This window comes from Hemibagrus wyckioides, linkage group LG18 (genome assembly GCF_019097595.1).
Source record: "Hemibagrus wyckioides isolate EC202008001 linkage group LG18, SWU_Hwy_1.0, whole genome shotgun sequence".
Classification (NCBI taxonomy): Eukaryota; Metazoa; Chordata; class Actinopteri; order Siluriformes; family Bagridae; genus Hemibagrus; species Hemibagrus wyckioides.
In genome coordinates, this window is record NC_080727.1 from 21,036,573 (window position 1) to 21,056,162 (window position 19,590).

A 19,590-nucleotide genomic window follows, 5' to 3' on the forward strand; every position below is an offset into this window, starting at 1 on the left:
TCCTGGTCTGAACACAGGTGTCATGAGTGGTTACTTGAGTTACTATAGACTTCCTGTCAGATCGAACCAGTGTCATCATTCTGCTCTGACCTCTCACCAATAAGGTGTTGATGCCCACAGAACCACCGCTTAGTAGATGATTTTTTTCTCTACCATTGTGTGTAAACTCTAGAGACTGCTTGAAAAATCCCAGGAGATCAGCAGTTTCTGAAATACTGAGAAATGCTCAAACCAACCTGTCTAACACCAACAACCACGCCAGAGTCACTATGATCACATTTTCCCAAGCTCTTGAACTGATTTTGTAGAATGTTATGACTCGTGCTGCTGCCATTCGATTGGCTGATTGGAATATTGTACACTGTAAGACATGTTAGATGTTTAAACATAGAAAGGAATATTCCTGCTTCCTTAAAAACGTAATTGCACTTAACTTGAAGATAATCTTTCATTCAACTCAGAAGTAGTCAGTAAAAAATGGATAACTTGAAGTTACATTTTTTGAAAACATGTATAAACTTGGATTACTTACTTACTGGAACTTTCCGGTTTTACAGTGTATGAATAATTAGGTGTAAAAAAGTACAACTGCCCAGTGCTCACCTCTATATTCATCACAAGCCTGTCTAGGATAAAATCATATATGAGGATGAATAAAGTAATACCTGGACTGTGCTAATTTGCAAATGTGAAACAGTGCTTATGACATACACATCGCTTCACCTCAACAGAGCGCAGAACAGGAACATTTCATTCCAGCTTTACTTAGTAATTGGTAGATTGGGTCCTTACACTTATACTGCATTGTTAAAGCCTCAGGAAGCATAAATTCTTGATTGCTCTGTGATTAGGTTGGTCTTGTGAGTCTGTAATATTCACCATGAACACACACACACATCCACTCACTTGCTCACACCGATGGGCAATTTAGAATAGTGAAAGCATCAAACAGCATGTTTATGAAGAGTATGAGTTTTTTTGGCTTTTTGCATGTATCCAGACTGTCACCCCATAAACAGTTACTTTGATTGTCAGCAACCTAGCAAGAGAAAGAAATATAGCAAGGACAAAGAAAAACTAGCACATACTATATATCACTGTGACTATTCCACACTTAGGTAGGTTCACACATGTATCTCTGAATCGTTTTAATCCTCCCTGCTTGCACCAAAGCTCTTAGATATGTCTGAGTGTTGTAAAATTGTGACGCCAATTAAACAAGTTCATTAGAATATTAGGATGTATCTGTACAGTTCTCAGGTAGGACTCATCAAGAGGTGTTGTTTTCATTCAGAATTTCTTTATTTCTCACTACAGATTGATGTAAGCATTTTTAATATTCTACTATATTTTCCATGGAACATGAACCCAGCTCATGTAAATTCAGCACCATGGATAGCAACCTAGGAACCTATTTATGCTTTTATACAACCGTGTAAAAACCCATGACCACCCTCTGCTTTTTTGCTGAGATCCAGCTTATCTTTCGGATAAACAAATTCCGGCCCAGCAAATATTGCTTCCTTTTACACATTCAGAATTTTCAATGTAGCACCTTATGCGAGGAGCAGATTTGCTCTTATTATTACCAGATGCCAAGCTGTTCCACGGGCACTGCAAATATTGTTTATGCCACTGTCCATCTAGCCCGGAGGAATGCTCCTAGGCATAAGCAGGCTGTGTTTATGATGGTTAAAACCAAAGAACAAAGTGAGTCACTTGTAAAGGATAAAAGGGTCAAGCTGTTTTCTGCCACTCACTGCAACAGCTTTGACGCATAGTATGCAATAACTATGCTGTGGTGAGAAGAAAGCCGAACGATCCTTTGATCCTGAAGGCTCCCAAAACAAGATGCAATAAATATATTACTAATTCATCTTTCTAAGTGGCCAAATGTTGCACGCATGAGTGAATTTACAATCAGAACTAAAAAGAGATTAGGCAAAGGTACAAAGAAATATGATTTGTGTTCAAAAACTTGTACACAATAGACAGAAATGTGGGTCAAGAAGAGGGGTGAGAAAGGAGAGAGAATGCAGGAGAGATTCAAGCACCCATCAAGTGGAAATAATTAAATGAAAGCAGAGAAATGTTCACCTGGTCTGCTGACCAACGCTCCAGCAACTTCACAAACAAACGCTACCAGCACGCAGATATTAAACCGTGAAAAAAAGAGAACTAATCCAATTCAGTGTTGATGGACTGTATTGTAATATCGAGCTAGGCTACGCTGCAACAGTTTGAGAAGTGCACACAAATGGACTAGGTGAAAATGACAGAGCTCCTCACACAATGGATCTTTCTGGTATTTGTTCATTTTTGTCTGGGATTTCTATTACAATATAAAAACTGAAAAATGTTCAACAATGTAGGGATAAATCATAGGATTGTGAAGCCTTTTGTTATTAAAGTAACATGTTTTAAAGATTAAAATCTTTTCTTTCTTTTTTTTTTTTTTTTTTTTAAAAGGCAATTATCTGGGAGTGCCACTTGAATGATAGCAACATTTTGGCCCAGACTGTAAAGGACAGTAAAGTAAAGGACATTTTAATTGGAGTCAGCGGCTCACTTGACTGAACTTTATGGGCTTGGAACATCAAATGGGCAGATACGTCTTTAGACAAAGCTCAGAAGTGAAATATGTTGGTTTGGGTGTCAAACTATAGACTAAGAATGCTGACAGAGCTTATGTAGAAGCAGTAAGCTGTGTGTCCTTAGATGACCACACTCTATTAGACCAAAGAAACAATGACCTGGGCTTCTGACATCAACTTAAAACCATAGGCTTGGTTAGTTAAGTGTTAGTAGCTCAAGTGGCTCCGGTTTGTTGATCAGAAGGCTAAGCCCCAGCACTGCCAAGCTCCACTGTTGGGCAATTGAGCAAGGCCCTTAACCCTCTCTGCTCCAGGGGTGCTGCATTATAGTGTCCCTTGTGCTCTGACCCCAACATCCTCAACTGGAATATGTGAATATGGATATGTTTTTATTTTATATAACAGACAATTCCCAAAATTAAGCAAATGATCTCAGATGAATTCTTAAAGATAATTTCTTGCTATTACTCACCCACTATAGCTAACTTCCTATCACATGACAGCTACCAGCTGAACATTGTGGAGCAAACATGAGCTTTCTGCAACGCATATGAACTTAATCAGCTTTTTTGAACTGCTAATCATGGAGCATCACAGTGCAATATAACACACAACTGCCTTCTTTTGCATTCATGAATTTACAAATGCCATTGATTGGCTGGTATAGTGTGCATGCCATCTGTCCCAGCCAGAAATCATGGCCAATATTGCAATCTTGACCCCTAAAGGCTGTAAATCACCATGGATTTATACTCATGATCTTCTGATGAAAGGACCAGTGTCCTGGAAGTGTCCATGGAAGTGCTCCCCTTGGATGTATCATGAAACACCACAATATCAGCAATATCCAGCTCACCCTCTCCATCATTGGCTCTTCCCCTAAAATCTCTAGATCTCAGACTGAACGGCTGAGACTGAATGGTCTAAAACTGCACATGATAAAAATATTTGAAATCGTTTTCATTTCTTCTAATCCACACAAACCAAATCCCCAAGCCCCAACATCTCTGACACAATGACTCCCTTTCCTTCCAGTGTTAAAAGTCTAGTTGTCATCCTAGAACCAGTCCTTTCCATTGTGCTCCATATAAGTTCTATTATCCGTGCTTCCTACTTGCACCTGCACAATATATTCAGACTCTGACCTTCAATCTCCTGTTCTAGTAGTGAAATATTTGTCCATGCATCATGCCAAGACAATTTTGGCTGCATTCTTTCCGGCAATCTCCCCAATCCAGTCGACTCAAACAATCACCCTGAATACTGCTTTGCATTTCATGAAATCCTCTTTTCATTTCATAGCCACATCATGCCTATCTTTCTGTGGATCAATCTGTGGATACTTACTATATAAGATTCCCCCCCTTACCTTCACTGGATTCTGGATGAATGTATGTCCTTGCAAACAAGAAGTAATATGAGGCTTTGTCAAATCATGCGCTGTGCAGAAAAAATGTAATCCATACATTATATGGGGTTTTGGGAGGACCGAGACGGCACACAATGAAACAGCGGTGTTGGAAATGAAGCGCTTGTTGAATTCTGCCCACAGCAAGACTGTGATTATTTTCAGTCTGCTAAAAAACAGTAAGATTAGCTCAAGCTGTGAGTAATGTTTCTCGGCATTAAGGAGGACATGAAGCCTGCACAACTATGAGTTCTAACATCAGGAGGCCACCTTTACAAGAAAGCTGGCTGTTGCTGAACTGGCTATAGACCAGCTTGCTTGGATAAGCGAACAATAAAACGAGAATACTGGGAGCACTGTGTGTTGTTTCCCATGTTTACTTAAAGATCTGTCGGAATTATTTTATTTTAGCAATGTTGGTTCCTTACTGATTCTTCTAAACTGCAATGTTATCAACAGAGAGGAGTCTAAGGAGGCTTTCACACTAGCAGTTTAGTCCAGAGCATGGTTTGCATAAAAAATTGTTAATGTGAAAGCTGTCATGAGGACCGGGAAGCACGCCACGGTCCAGAACCTGAGACTACCTGTATGAGGTGATGTGAGCTCGGTTGCACTGGAACCGTGCCAGGATTCCCGTGAATATGAATGAATTTCTACTTGCGCCTGCACTCGTTCAGGAAGTAAAGTAACCTGCACGTGTGTTTTAGCCGATGACGACATCATTAGTTTCGGTAGCATGAGCGACAGGGGAACAGAAGAGGTGAGGAGCCTTACTGCGCATAATAGCACCAAAATAATGGTGTTAGGAAAAAATAAAAAAACAAAAAAATATGGTGAGAAGCGGTGTGTTCTCCATGCACCTTTGTGATGATGTAAGTTGAAGCAAGCGCACGAGGGTTCAATAGAAGAAGAAGGTTTGATAGAATCAAGTGAGTCTGAAATGCAGACCAATGCTGCAGAGGCACACACACACTTGGATTCTGCCCAGCAGTCGTGCACAGTGTGAAAACCACCTTATTAACAGATCACAGTTTGACCAAACAACTTACTTCTTTCAATTACTTTTATCAGGAACATCACAAGTCATTTCACAGCTGAGAACAGCCGACAGAATACTCTATCTAATATAACGCAGCTTTATATTCATGACTGCACGACTACAGAGGTGGCTTATGTGTTAATAAGGAAACATTCTCTTTAAGAACATTGAATCAGTTCTCTGGGAATCTTTATAAACATTCCTACAACATCAATGCCATTGTTTGTTCTCACAGGAACACTATCCTTGTGGTCTGTTTCGTGTCCAAAATAAGTGTTGTGGAAGGAACATTGTGCGTATGAATTTTGCAGGAATGTTATTTTCCTATTTGACCTGTTTCCCTGAACCTGATTGGTCAGAAGGTGTTGATTTCTATCATTTTTTTCCTCTGACTACTGTAGATCACAGGTTTATATTAAAGTACTTGTCATATGTTGTTTCTATAGTAACAGCCAATTCACATGGGCTTGTACGGAGGATGCTCCACATAATCTAAGGCTAATAATAAACAGATATATTTTTTAAATGTGATGTTATTTATGATCGTTGATCCAGTGAAGCTTTCTGTAATTGATGTTTGACGTCCATGGAAGGAGTCTTAGGTGTCAGGACATGATGCATATTAATTTCAAGAGTAAGGGGAAAAAAAATTAATTGCTGGTCACTGTATATAGCTGCTATTAGGTAAGTGATAAGACGGATTAACTTGCTTCCATAATATTAATGCAACCATAAATGGTTAAAAAGCTTGACATTATGTTTATTTATTAATAAATGGAAAATTTGTCATCATTGCCAATTGCTAAAAAGGAATAAAATACAGTCATCAGGAAATCATCCAAATTAGGATGAGCTCTGCTTCACGCAGGGTCACATCACTATCCTATCACTGATTATTTTCCGATAACAGCACACCACATGCATTGTCCCACACAGCCTAACCTTCTAGAACTCCTGGAATACATGACTGCGTGTTCTGAGGACGCTCACGGATGTCGTTCTTTTCACGCAAGTTCATCCTGAGCAGCTGAGATTCAATGAAACAGTAAACATACGCAGAAGATCCGTCGGTAGATATGTAACAGAATGCTGGTGTATCTTTATCAACTGAATGCGTTGATCTGAAACAGGTGGGCTGCTTCTATAGTGGGAGTACAGGAGCGTTTCCATGAGAACGGTGCCTCCTAAGTGCACGTAGACACTTTGGAAATGCCACAGGCTTTATAAGTGGCAAATGCACTACATAGCCTACATTTCAGAAACAACACCCCCTTTTTTTAGCTAGTTATAACACATTCACTCGTTATTATTTTTTTTTTTTTGCACAAAGCCACCAGTTTAAGTCAAATCATCGCCAGTGTTCAGTTCTGTTCAAAACTCAGAGATCATGACGATGTTACCTGGAGAGACGGTGTCTTTCCTTAATATCAGAGATTCATCTCGGGAACTCTAAATTGGGAGGGGGACGTTGTCTTCCTGTAAACAAAAGGAAGGCACGTGAATTAGAAGCTTTATAAATAGATTCCATTCAGAATTAAGGACCAAAAATAGGGAGGGGTTGATGATGGTCGATGTAAATGCACAACACTCTCTCGCGCGCGCGCACCTTCATGTAAAGCCCACAAAGCATGTTCGTTTTTAAAGTTAAAGCTTTGTGGCTTTACACGCGAATACGTGAATGAATACGTGAATTGCACCACTGCATTCCGTTCGATATGACCTCGTAACCAGACAATAACAAGGACCTCGGTGGTCATTTGATGGCAGGTTACTTACGGTTTCGGGATGGTGCTCGCGCCCAGTCGCTTGTGAAGTGCACAGCGAGGATCCTCCGTGTTCAGTCACTCGGCACGCAGGAACGCATCGCGGCTGCGCAACGTCTCAGGAGCGTGGCTTTTCCCGTGTTAACGGAGCTTAAGGAAAACGCACAGTAAAGTAATGCACATCTCCAAAAAAAATATAGCTGGAGGGATGTTTTTTTGTTTTTGTTTTTTTGTTTCAAAGTGCACCTGCGGAGATGGAGTGTGTGAGCTAAGCAAGAAAAAAAAAATTCTTGAACACCACTACAGAGCCTGCCCACGCTAAAACTCTCTTTTGAGTCAATTCTATAAGAGAGAATGAGATTTTGGTCACTGAGGTTGTCACTGAAGTTTGGAGACAACAAGCGAGCTAGCCATCACCAGAACACCTTCATATAAAAATGGGTCCTTGGCAATCGCTTCTTTTTGCAACAAAAAACGCGCTCTCCATCTAGCATGGAATTGAATGCCAAACGCAGTTTCTCTCAGATATTGAGAGAGAGAGAGAGAGAGAGAGGTGTGACGCGCCAGGCAGGCGGAGGACGCGCGCTGAATGCTAAAGGTGCGCTCCTGTGAGCATCAGCCACGCGCGCTTTCCGTGAAGATGATGGACTCTGGAAGGATAACTGGAAAAGCGAAGGGTGTAAAATGGCAGCTCTGGTGTTTTCCCTCCTTGTTTTACTGTGGAAAGGAGCGGAGAAGCACACGGACGCCGTCCGTTAGTCAGCAGTGAGACTGCAGAGACAGGGGAAGGGAGGGGACACATTCCTGCACCGCGCTCGCGACCCTCACTAATAACCACAGCACACATCAGGATCAATCACTGATGAAGCAAGTTAGTCATAATGGTATCCACAAAAATTCTGCAGTGGCCATCATGATAATAAAAGCAATATCCAAAACGCAATAGCAATATATGAAATATCTGGATTAGCTGGTATTCTAGACAATGGCAATATTCAGTAGCAAATACAAGATATATATATATATATATATATATATATATATATATATATATATATATATATATATATATATATATATATATATATGTATGTATGTATGTATATAGCAACTAGAAATTAATTTAGAGAAAACGTTTCAGAGAGCATTAGGATGATGTCCTTCAGTGACCAAAAAAATTTGGTCAAATGATGCTCTCAGGTCTCATGATGCTGCATGTCAAATTCGGTGATGATTGGGTAAAAGCTGTTGAATGAAAAGTGAAGAAGAAGAAGAAAACAGAAAATACAATATGACAGATATTAATATAATGGAGTCTTTTTTACTTGGCTTCACACAGGGAATTAGTGGAATGTGGAATTTCTGTGACATTCCATATTGGGGTTATTTTTGTAAGCATATGTTAAAGAATTCCCCTAATGGCACTAGAGGGTTGAGTGGGGTACACCATAATTGCTATGAAGGTAGCTGAGACTGTTATCTATCACCTTCCCAAAATTTATAAAAAGCATACAGAGAGGTTTGTGGGATGCTATTGACTCCGCTTTGGAAGTTCAAGAAGAAGAAGAAAGCAAACATTCCCATTTAGGGTGCCTACGCAGCCTCGGTTCTTGACCTCTTAAAAAATCTTTTAATATTCTTTTCTGTAATATGTATGCATGGTTAAATAACCAGCTTGTCCCTTGTTCATCCTTCCATCCATCTTCAGTATCCACTTTATCCTGGTGGATCCCGAGCCTGTGACAGGAACACTGAGCATGAGACAGTAATGCACCCTGGATGAAATGCCAGGCCATTACAGGACACCATACACACACACAGACACACACACACACACAGGAGCAATTTAGCAATTTTAAATGATTTCAGATCTCAGGCTCAAACCGAGCCTCCTGGATGTATGAAGCTGTAATGCTCCAAATGCACCACTATGCCCTCTGTTTGTCCCTTGTGTCAAAGCAAATGAATGGCCTTGGGCCTGTTTGTGGCAAAACCATTAGACCACAGAGATATTTAGGGGTGGATAAAATATTGAGAAATTATACCTGTGTCACAATCTCAAATAATGTGGATGTATTAAGCTAAAAAAATGTACTCAAGTAAAAGTAAAAAAAATAAATAAATAAATAGTGTTGCTACTTTTAAATGTATTCCAGCAATAACACATGAAAAATAAATGTATTTAATGATTAAATTAATTATTTTATTTATTATTTAAATTATTATTCTTTTATTGCTTATATAAAACTGTCTCTGTAAGCTGGCAGTCACATGCAGGACTAATGCTTTATAGTTTACCAATGAATTAATCAGAAATAAAAAATGATCATGTAGCCAATTTATGCTCGATATATTGATATTGATGCTCGATCCAATGCTTGTTTAAACTGGCATTAGCAAAGAACACAGGCTAATTTAGCTAAATATGGCCTGTTAATGCTAACATATTAGTGAGAATTGCATCATCACGCTTTTTCCTATTTGATTTGTGTTCATTCCTTCCTGGAAGGCAAAAGAGATATGAGATTTCTGTTACTCTGGGATACTAAAGTATTGTACTGAGCTATGTGTTGTGTTGATCATCCTCAAGCTCATCACTACAGTCTGGTTTATTTTAACCATATTCAAATATACAGCAATAGCTATAGTGTTAAGTATGTTGTGCAACCAAGAGACGACAAAATGGCAGTATTCTACATAGCTTTTTCTACACTGATCAACTTTATTGGATGTTAGAATGAAATCACTGAGCCAATCTGACATGATGTATTACTCAGCATTGAGATTTGTATATATATATATATATATATATATATATATATATATAGTATGGAGGGTGTTTTCTTTCTTAGGAACTACTCAATTTTAATAAAGTATAAATATGAAAGAATACTTTATAGTATAGTATACAGCGATCAGCCATAACATTGTGAGCAGTGAGAGGTGAAGTGAATAAGACTAATAATAGTGGGTGGGATATATTAGGCAGCAATGAACATTTTGTCTTCAAAGTTGATGTGTTAGAAGCAGGAAAATGTACAAGTGTAAGGATTTGAGCGAGTTTGATGAAGGGCCAAATTTCCTGATGGCTAGACCACTGGATCAGAGTATCTCCAAAACTGCAGCTCTTGTGGGGTGTTCCCGGTCTGCAGTGGTCAGTATCTATCAAAAGTGGTCCAAGGAAGGAACAGTGGTGAACCGGCGACAGGGTCATGGGCGGCCAAGGCTCACTGATGCATGTGGGGAGTGAAGGCTGGTCCGTGTGATCCGATCCAACAGACGGGCTACTGTTACTCAAACTGCTGAAGAAGTTAATGCTGGTTCTGATAGAAAGGTGTCAGAATACACAGTGTATGACGGGTCAGGGCTGTTTTGGCAGCAAAAAGGGGGACCAACATGATATTAGGCAGGTGGTCATAATGTTATGCCTGATCAGTGTATAGTAAGCCATATGAATATAGTTATATAGAAAGCCATGTATGTTATTTGGTTTAGTAGATCAGTATTAGCAGATAATTTTTACTGTTTTATTCCACACTCATCTTTTATCCTCAACACCAGTTAGTCACGCATCAGTGGATGAGGTTCTGGGAGTTTAAATAATAGCAACACCAAGGTGCCACCAGTAGGCCCTTAAGCAAGGCCCTTAATTCTCAATGCTCCAGAGACGCCATACCAAGCCTGGCACTGTGTCCCATTTTGTTTTCTTTCTGAAATAAATATTCTCAACAAATTGACCTCACAAGGCTTATAGTTTGATTGTGACAAAATAAAAGTGTTTGAGAAGTAAAAATGATGTTTAATCTCAGAGCTCACATGAACAACATCCTCCTGGGGTTACTAAGAAGGTCATCACATTGCAGATTAATGTACTACCAACAAATATAGCCTGTAGCTTCAATATGTTATCATTTTCTTATGCCTTTATGAAATAAACTGGTCTTCTAGTCTTGTATACTGGGTTTGAAATAAAACAATGTCTGCAAAATGTTGCTTACAGATCAAGGGGGCGGTGGTAGCTTAAGTGGTTAAGGCTCTGGGTGGTTGACCGGAAGAACAGGGTTCAAGTTCAAGTCCCAGCACTGCAGAGCTACCACCATTGGGCCCTTGAGCAAGGCCCCCAACCCACCCTGCTCCAGAGGCGCTGCATCATGGCTGACCCTGGGCTATGACCCCAACCTCCAAGGATGTGATGCAAGGAAAGAATTTCACTCAGCAGTAATGTATATGTGACAAATGAAGACAACTTAACCTAACTTAATAAATAGTCTTGAATGATTCCAAGTAATACTGCAGATACTATCTAATGCATGTGATCCAAAAATATCACCAGACACTTAGCTGGTCATGCAGCAATTTACAGCTCCAAAGTAATAAACACTATGAGATAATTAGACCTTTGAAAACAATAAAGTGAAATTATGAATAAGTTTATAATCAGAGAACTCTGATAACTAAATATCTGAAATAACCCAGTTTATTAGGTCCCTTTGGCATAGTCCGTTCTCTTGCTGCAAGAATAAACTGAACTGTGAAGAATTTAGTTTGATTGAAGCAGTATATTCTGTATCCTTCAGAATTCAGGACTCAATGTTGACGTTGTTTACAGATCCAGTGGTACTCTTACATGCCCTTGCCACACAGGATGAGCTATAGCTTTAGGCTAGACTTCATTTCACACTTGATAATCTTTATAATGCGGGCAATTTAATTCATGAATTCAAAAATTAACAAGGTAAAGGTTAAGGTTAAGGACAGGCTTAGCATGTGTGCTATTTATTTTTATGGCAAACAAACGAAGCTCTCTAGTTCTATAGTAGCTAATATAATTTTTCTTCTCTTTGTGGTTGCTTTCTCTTCATCTGTATCAGCATCCAGGCTTGTTTTAAATGGACAGTTTAGCAGAGGGTCAGTGGAGGGGGTCAAGCTCCAGCACTGCTAAGCTGGCGCTGTTGGGCCCTTAAGCAAGGCACTTGACAGTCTCTGCTCCAGGGCTGCTGTATCATAGCTGACCTTGCACTCTGACCCCAACTTTGTAACAAGCTGAGATATGTGAAGAAAAGAATTTTCACTGTGTGTAATGTACTATATATGTTACAAATCAAGATTTAACTCGTGTCTGAAAGTCTGTGGTATATCTGGTTGTTTGCTGTTGCTAAGCTCACTTGTTCATCTTAACAAGCAGTCAAGCAATTGATTTTGGCACAACCAATATTTTGGCTCTGTTTCACACTGATTTATTCAGACTTTTCAGATGGTTGTTTTATTGCCATTGGAACTTTGTAGGCTCTCATTTCCAGGGATGTTGCTTTCCATCTCGAGTGACAAAAAGCTATTTATTCAGTTCCATATGGTTCAATGAAATATGTGTGTCCATAAAATATGATGCAATTCAAATTTCACTCTATCCCTTAGTTATAGTGAAATAAGAACACAAACAAAAGATAATGGAGTGTGAGCCATTTTAAGAAGAAGAATGCCTTGCAGGGTTCCTGAGCGGTCCAAAACCAAAGTACTCAGCATATCATCAGGAAATTGTGAGTTCAAAGCCCAACAATGACACAGTCATGCATGGATGGAAGGCATGAAAGCAAAATTAACCATGATCTCTTGTGGGAGGGATGGCATACTATCTCTCTTTCCGCAAGACTAGTCAGATGTGTGTGTTTCTCAGCACATGTATGCAGGAAAGGGCAGATAGATCTTTCCCCTGAGTGGGTCACACCGATCTGTGATGTAATATGAGCGGCACTATGAGAAGACGCAGTTGGCTGGCTTCGTGTGTCTCGAAGGAAAAGTGAGTTAGCATTCTTGCTCCCTAGTTTGTAGCTTTTGTATGATGGGGAGAGCTGGCTATTGGGAGGGAATACTAGTTGTTACACTTACAACCTTAATTTTATTACACTTTCTATCCAGATACCAATATAAATTACATCAAATCCATTTTATTGCAAGTGTGACCATGTGCATCTTAGACCACAGCATTTGAAGGCTGCAAAATAGAAAAGAAGTAAAGGCTAAACGTTACCAATATAAACAACAATAACAAAACCAATCATCATCATCATCATCATTAGTTAAAGTCTGGTATATATCCTGAGCAGAAAGGTGCTGAAGAGAAGATGGTAACCAGGCAGAGCCAGAGAAAGGAGGTGAAGCCGGGAGTGTGCAAAACTAAAGAAGCCTGAAATAGATAAGTAAAAAGTTAACTACATCATGACAATGTTTAAAATGTTTTATACACCCTGAAAAGGACCCAAGTGTAGTTTTTACCTGCTCAGTGAACCAAGAAGCTGTGAAATGAACCAAGGAGGAATACAAGTACCAAAGTAGAAGATTTGTAGATTTCATTAAACCGTGTTCAGCTGTCTTGTGACACTGCACAGTGGGTGCTTGAAAAGATGCACTAGCTGTATACATGTTTTGTGGAGGAAGTGTGTATTTGTGCGTATTCTGTCATTAATCCAGGTGGCAATGTTAAAGGAATAGCCTGGCAAAAAGTTAAAATACAGAATCTGTCACTTACACTAAATATAATCAGCCAAGACAGTTACATAACTAGGATCTTATGAGCCCCAGAATACAGTAGAGTTAAAGGTACTGTGTTCATTCAGGATGTAGCAAAATAGTCTTCATATCCAAAGGACTGTATATCCAACCGACACTATATTGCCAAAAGTTTTGGGACACCCTTCCAAATAATTGAATTCAGGTGTTGTTTTTCAGGGGTTGGGCTTGGCACCCTGAGTTCCAGTGAAAGGAACTCTTAATGCTTCAGCTTCATACCAAGACATTTTGGACAATTTTATGCTCCCAACTTTGTGGGAACAGTTTGGGGATGACCCCTTCCTGTTCCAACATGATTGCACACCAGTGCACAAAGCAAGGTCCATAAAGATATGGATGAGTGAGTTTGGTGTGGAGGAACTTGACTGACCTCAACCCCATAGAACACCTTTGGGATGAATTAGAGAGGAGACTGTGAGCCAGGCCAAAACTGGGACGTCTGCCTTTACATGCACATGAATGTAATATGGAGTTGACCCGCTCTTTTATAACAGATTCAACTCTTCTAAGAAGGCTTTCCACAAGGTTTAGGAGTGTGTTTATGATGAATTAGAGCGGAGACTGCTAGCCGGACCCTCCAGTCCAACATCAGTGCCTGACCTAACAAATGCGCTTCTAGTTGAATGGTCAAAAAATCCAATAAGGCCAGTCCAGTTTCTCCACACCAAACTCGCTTGTCCATGTCTTTATGGAGCTTGCTTTGTGCACTGGTGTGCAGTCATGTTGGAACAGGAAGGGGTCATCCCCAAACTGTTCCCACGAAATTGGGAGCATGAAATTGTCCAAAATATCTTGGAATGCTGAAGCATTAAGAGTTCCTTTCACTGGAACTAAGGGGCCAAGCTTGAAAACAATACCTGAATTCAATGATTTGGAGGGGTGTCCCAAAACTTTTGGCAATATAATGTATGTATCTTTTGTTGAATGCTGCTCATCAGGTAGTTTATAAAATTAGCCGTCTATTGTTGCCCCAGTATCAGGTAGTGTTATGATCTGTAGCACTGTATGTTCCCCAAAATATAGAATTTTCATATGTTCTTTATTATACTGTCCCTCCATCTTCATCTTCTAAAATTCTCTTTATGGATGATATAAGTCTGGACATGGACATCCTAGTTTATTTCAATTCCTATCTACAGATAGGAAGCTACTCAATATGCTCATTATGCTAAGAATTTAGCACTTGTTTACTTATTTACTGTTGTGTTGGTTTCGATCGCTCTGCTGAAGCATTCTTGCAGTCTCATCAAATAACCTGCGTGTGTGAGAAAGCAGCATGGCATGTAATCAATCACACTCAATGTGGAAATTTGTCACCTGTTATAGATTGAATGTAGAAAAGTCTGTAATGACAGAACACAGGTATTTCAAAAAATGCGAAAGTGACATGACAGACATAACACCATGCCTTTGTAGAAAATGAAAAGTAATTCATCACAAACTGTTAAATATCTCCGTGCTGAAACATTCTTAAGAGCTGCTAGAAGAAGTAGTACCTTAAATGATGTTCTGTAGCGTGTATGAGGTGTGAGAGGACTTTTCCACACACTGAATTGCTGAGAGGTGTGTTTGTCCTAATTGCTCTCTGTGCCTGGAAAAATAAACCTAGAATTTTTTCATAGGAAGTTCAGGGATCTAATTTTGAAACAGATGTCTGACCACATAAGCGAGAGGTGTCTCTGAGACGTCTTTTACTATATACTCATGCAAAATGAATGGTACTGGACAACTGCAACTCACTGCTGGCAGGACTTCCTCTGAATACAATTCGTTCTCTGTAAATGATCCAAAATGCAGCTGCGCCACTTGTTTTCAACCTGCCCAAGTTCTCCTACACCACCCCACTGCTGTGTTTCCTCCACTGGCTTCTGGTAGCTGAATCAGATTCAAAACACTGATGCTTGCCTTACCTACGAAGCCAAAAATAGACCAGCTCAAAGCTCTTATTACTCCTCACACTGCACCTCGCTCCATCAGATCTACTAGCACTGCTTGACTGCTCCCACCATCTCTCAGGGTAAGAGGTAGGTAAATGTTGCCAAGGTTGGTGTGGAAGAACTTGAGTAGAACTTACTCATATTGCAGCACTCATTTTACAATTGTTGAGAAAATATTGTGCAATCTCTTCTGGCACTGTGGTAGGTGGTAGAATGAACTTCCCCTAGATGTCCAAACACCCGGGTCACTGACCATCTTCAAACGCTGGATGAAGACCTACCTCTTCCTGAAACACTTAAACTACCTCTTATTTTCATGGCTTGTTTTATTCATCGTTGTATGTTGATTTAAAAAAAGAAAACACAGTTTTTAGGCTGATGGTATCCTAAGTCTGTGACCTATTGCCCCAGTGTCATTGATAGAGACTTTGAAACACTCTTGTACGTCGCTCTGGATAAGGGCGTCCCGTGGCAAAACCCCTGGACTTGGGGTGGCTTGGTGTGCTCAGGGACCTGGTCATGCTGGGACAGGATTGGACGTCTTAGATCCAGTGAAGGAGATCTTAATTCTACAGCATAAAAAGACATTCTACACAACTTTTCGGGGAAGATCCATATCCGAGTGTGATGGTCAGAGTCCGCGTACTAGTTTAGACATATATTTAGATGATGCTCAGATGAAATAAGCAGTGCGAACATTTTGTGGGTCTTTTTGTGTGCTCCATGTTTTAGAACCTGTATGAAAGGTATGAATAGAGGTTTGGTTAATGAATTTAAATAAATGTGTGAAAACAAAATGTCCTTTGGCGCCATCTAGAGAAGAAACAGTGACCATGATGTGTCTCTAAATTCCACAACAAGCTTCTTTCTGGCTTATGCTTTACCATTTATTCGTCGTTTGTTTGTCGATGCTTGTTGTCCAAAATCATGTTCAGAAAATCGACTCAGACCTAAACGTGTTAAGAAGAAAACGATCCTGAGGGCATTTTTAAGAGTGAAATTTATTTATTTATTTATTTATTTATTTATTTATTTTTAAATACTCTTACACATTTCCCATAATTTGATTAGATGTCCCTTCATGGAACGTGTCATTTTCAGACAATTTTATTAATAAATATATATTTTCTCACTTTCCCTTTGTGTGCTTTAGAAGCCTCATGAAGTAAACAAGTGGCAGGACAGCGCGAGCTCATAAAGCCCTATCGCAACAGTGACGTCTCGCAGAACAGCCGCGCGCACACACCTAGCAGCGGCTTCTGATTGGCTGAGCCACAAGGTCTCCTGGCATCTGATTGGCTGGGTGGAGGAACTGTACACTACTGTACACAGACAACAACAATAAACCCGGGGTGATATGAGATCATACACGCTGCCTCCAAACACTGGAGTGGATCACAAATTAGTCGGCAGCACGACAGTCGGCGGATCGCGTAGACAATCGGCGAAGACGATCACTTTGACTCGATGTCGCGTAAGGCGCTGGGTTTCGCTCTTTATTTCGATTCGATGAAGAAGGCAATATTAGGAATCCGGAGATCGTCGCTGGATTTAAAAACTTGCTGATTAGCTTAGGCAATGTTAGCTTTTGTTTTTTGGGTGTGTCGAGTGCCATGAGCAATCAATACCTACAGAGACTGAGGAAAGCTTACTTTAATTTCGAAAAGGAGGGATATACAAAAGTGATCAACACCAGAATAGGAAGTGAAGGAGGAGGAGGAGGAGGAGGAACGATTCTGAATCACTTCATCTGGAATCCGTCAAGAATCACAGGTAACTTTTGTGCCATTATCTTGTTTTGTTTTTTTCACGAGAAGATCACTTTTAGATTCCGCATTAATACGAGCTCTGAGCCAGGGTAGAGATCCCCTGAGTAGAGTTCTCCTAATGTCAGGTGTAATCTACAAGCTTGAAGAATGAAAGTAACTATTCTATGATGCTGTAATTTCAGTTCGTATTGTTCAGTGCATGGCATGACTTAACAGGTGAACATGTAATAATTCACTGCTTCCAGCTTTCGCCATGGATGAGACACCACACAGTGTCAGAGGAGACGACAGTCCTTTGGATGACGACGAAGCAAGATGGTCAGAGAAGATGGAGAACACTAACCCTCCAAGTAAGACATCACCAAAATCTTCCGCCACTCGGAAAATGTACAGGTTGTACGATGCTTAGATGTTAAAGTGTCTGTCTGTCTGTCTATCTATCTATCTATCTATCTATCTATCTATCTATCTATCTATCTACCTATCTATTAATCAGTCTGTCTGTCTATCTATCTATCTATCTATCTATCTATCTATCTATCTATCTGTCTATCTGCTGTAAGATTTGTCACTAAAATCCTAAAATATCATCAGTAGAGCTTTTAAAGTTCATTAGTACCAAATATGATTAAAAAAAGAGAGATCTCTTCATATAAAACCACTGTAAAAACTGTTCATATAAGATGTCAAATCTAATTCATTATTAGTTGTGTAACTGAAGATCTTCTCTAAACAACGGTCATCTAAAATAAATGGTCCACTAACATGGACACGCAGTATAATTGTTGATACAGCTGATATGGAAGGAGTCTCTAGTGTCAGAACTTTGGTGGTTTTCTCACCACGAGAAAGTCTTCAGGTCAAGAGTTCTTGTGCTTAGTGAATAGCCTTTGTGTGAATAGTGGAATTAAAGGTTAAATATTGGAATCCCTCGCTCAGTATGGTGTGTTTTCAGGGGTCGGAGGTCGAGTGCGACTCTACTCCGAGTCCCAGGTGCACACGGTGAGCCGCTGGGAAGACGCCGAGCTCCAGGATGCTGTTTCCCCCGAAGAAAGCGGAGGATCTTCAGACGGAGCTCCGTTCCGAGGCCGATCCCAATCCGCTCCCGCTGCACTGTGGAAAGCTAAAAAGTATGGACGCAAGCTGAGAAGGATGAGTGATGAATTTGACACCTGGCTGGACAGAGGGGTGAGATTCAATACAAATCACTAGCAGGGATATTCATAATGCATGAGTCCGGCACGAACGCTGGAACTGGATTCAACCAGGTCTGATTGAGCAAAGCTGTGTGATTTGCTATCGTGTTTATTCATTATGTCTTGATGTTTCCAGGACATAAGGAGAGGGAGCGGTTCGCAGAAGCAACCTAGCCGTGGATGGTTCTCCTTTATTTGGGGATCTAGAGAAGAGGAGGGAAGAGAATAAAATTCCACACAGTTCAGACAGAAAAGTGAAGCAACAATCAAGACGAAGGCTGGTCATGTTTTTCACCAGTATGGCCTTTTTCATCAAAGTGCTCCTGTTTCGATTTTTTTTTTATTTTAAATTGTCCACAAAATAAAAGGAGAAAGATGCTTAAACATTTGACCGCTGCAATACCTTGATGTGAAGAAGTGTTTTTAACAATCGATTTTAAGATTCGACAATCTTAGCTGACAATCTGTGAAATTTCCGGACAATCTCAGACGTGCTGAAAAAAATTCAACCTCTAAATATTTAGGAACTATTTATTCGTTTGTATCCATTAAATGAATATTTGGTAAGAAATGTGAAATATTGTTCTATGCTGTCTTTTATAAATGGATATATATATGTTGAGTTTGAAACATTTGTCATATTGAAGGTTTTGAAGGAATTGGTGGTCAAAATGTAAATGTTTTCCCAGGACTACAAAAGTCAGTGAAGCAGCCTGTGAAAATGGTGTAGTGCTGGTTAACAACGATGCGGGTATTTGGTCCAATTCAGTCAGGTTCGTCTCAGGGTTTTCTTTGATCGCAGCATTTGCTGTTGCTTTTTGTTATCGTTTCCTTCGTATTTAACAAGATATCAACTGGAGATCCCAGTCTCAATTACTGACTTTCTAAAATGAAGTTTGTTTGCTTTACACACCCTTTCATGTATATCATGAAAGATCTTTTTTTTGTTTTAACACACAGCACTGGACTTGAACAGTGGGGGTTAATTTGCTTTGTATGCAAAAGAACAGAGTTCCTGCCAGACCTTTGGTTAAGCAAATCCTTACAGATGGACAACCCAAATGCTGCGTAAGCTGGGCTTGAATCTATGAGGCATTTTTTGTGGATGCCTTATTCGCAATGTGTTTCTATTTGTCTTTTTTCACAAGCTCCCGCTAAGAATTTATACTGCGTTAAATATATTGCGACGTGAAACTGTTTGTATGACGATTCGTTCTATTTGTATAATTGTTGAATTTATTATTTGTGATCAAATTCAAAATAAAAAAAAATTGAATTCCATGAATGACATTTCGGATTATTTTACGATGAACAGAT

At 39.8% G+C, this 19,590-nt stretch overlaps 2 protein-coding genes across 2 annotated transcripts in view; one reads left to right on the plus strand and one right to left on the minus strand.

Moving 5' to 3' along the window:
* slc8a4a (solute carrier family 8 member 4a) overlaps nt 1–7,565 on the minus strand; it is an 86,147-nt gene extending 78,582 nt beyond the window's left edge. Inside the window, exons 1-2 of the mRNA XM_058414766.1 lie at nt 6,818–7,565; nt 6,442–6,517 (exon numbers count right to left, since the gene is read on the minus strand). The gene's annotated coding sequence lies outside the window, so the exon portion shown is untranslated. The remainder of the gene's footprint in view (nt 1–6,441; nt 6,518–6,817) is intronic.
* Nucleotides 7,566–16,631: 9,066 nt separating this feature from the next.
* Nucleotides 16,632–19,558, plus strand: bada (BCL2 associated agonist of cell death a). The gene is made up of 4 exons (XM_058415472.1): nt 16,632–17,081; nt 17,323–17,427; nt 18,033–18,265; nt 18,410–19,558. The coding sequence occupies exons 1-4, from the start codon at nt 16,922–16,924 to the stop codon at nt 18,500–18,502; spliced, it is 591 nt and encodes a 196-aa protein (XP_058271455.1). The 5' UTR covers nt 16,632–16,921; the 3' UTR covers nt 18,503–19,558.
* The last annotated feature ends 32 nt before the right edge of the window (nt 19,559–19,590 follow it).

Bases quoted from the DNA above. Each gene is read 5' to 3' on its own strand.
- bada (XM_058415472.1), top strand. From the start codon at position 16,922: ATGAGCAATCAATACCTACAGAGACTGAGGAAAGCTTACTTTAATTTC. The intron at 17,082-17,322 runs GTAACTTTTGTG...CACTGCTTCCAG, and splicing joins GAATCCGTCAAGAATCACAG to CTTTCGCCATGGATGAGACA. The intron at 17,428-18,032 runs GTAAGACATCAC...GTGTGTTTTCAG, and splicing joins GGAGAACACTAACCCTCCAA to GGGTCGGAGGTCGAGTGCGA.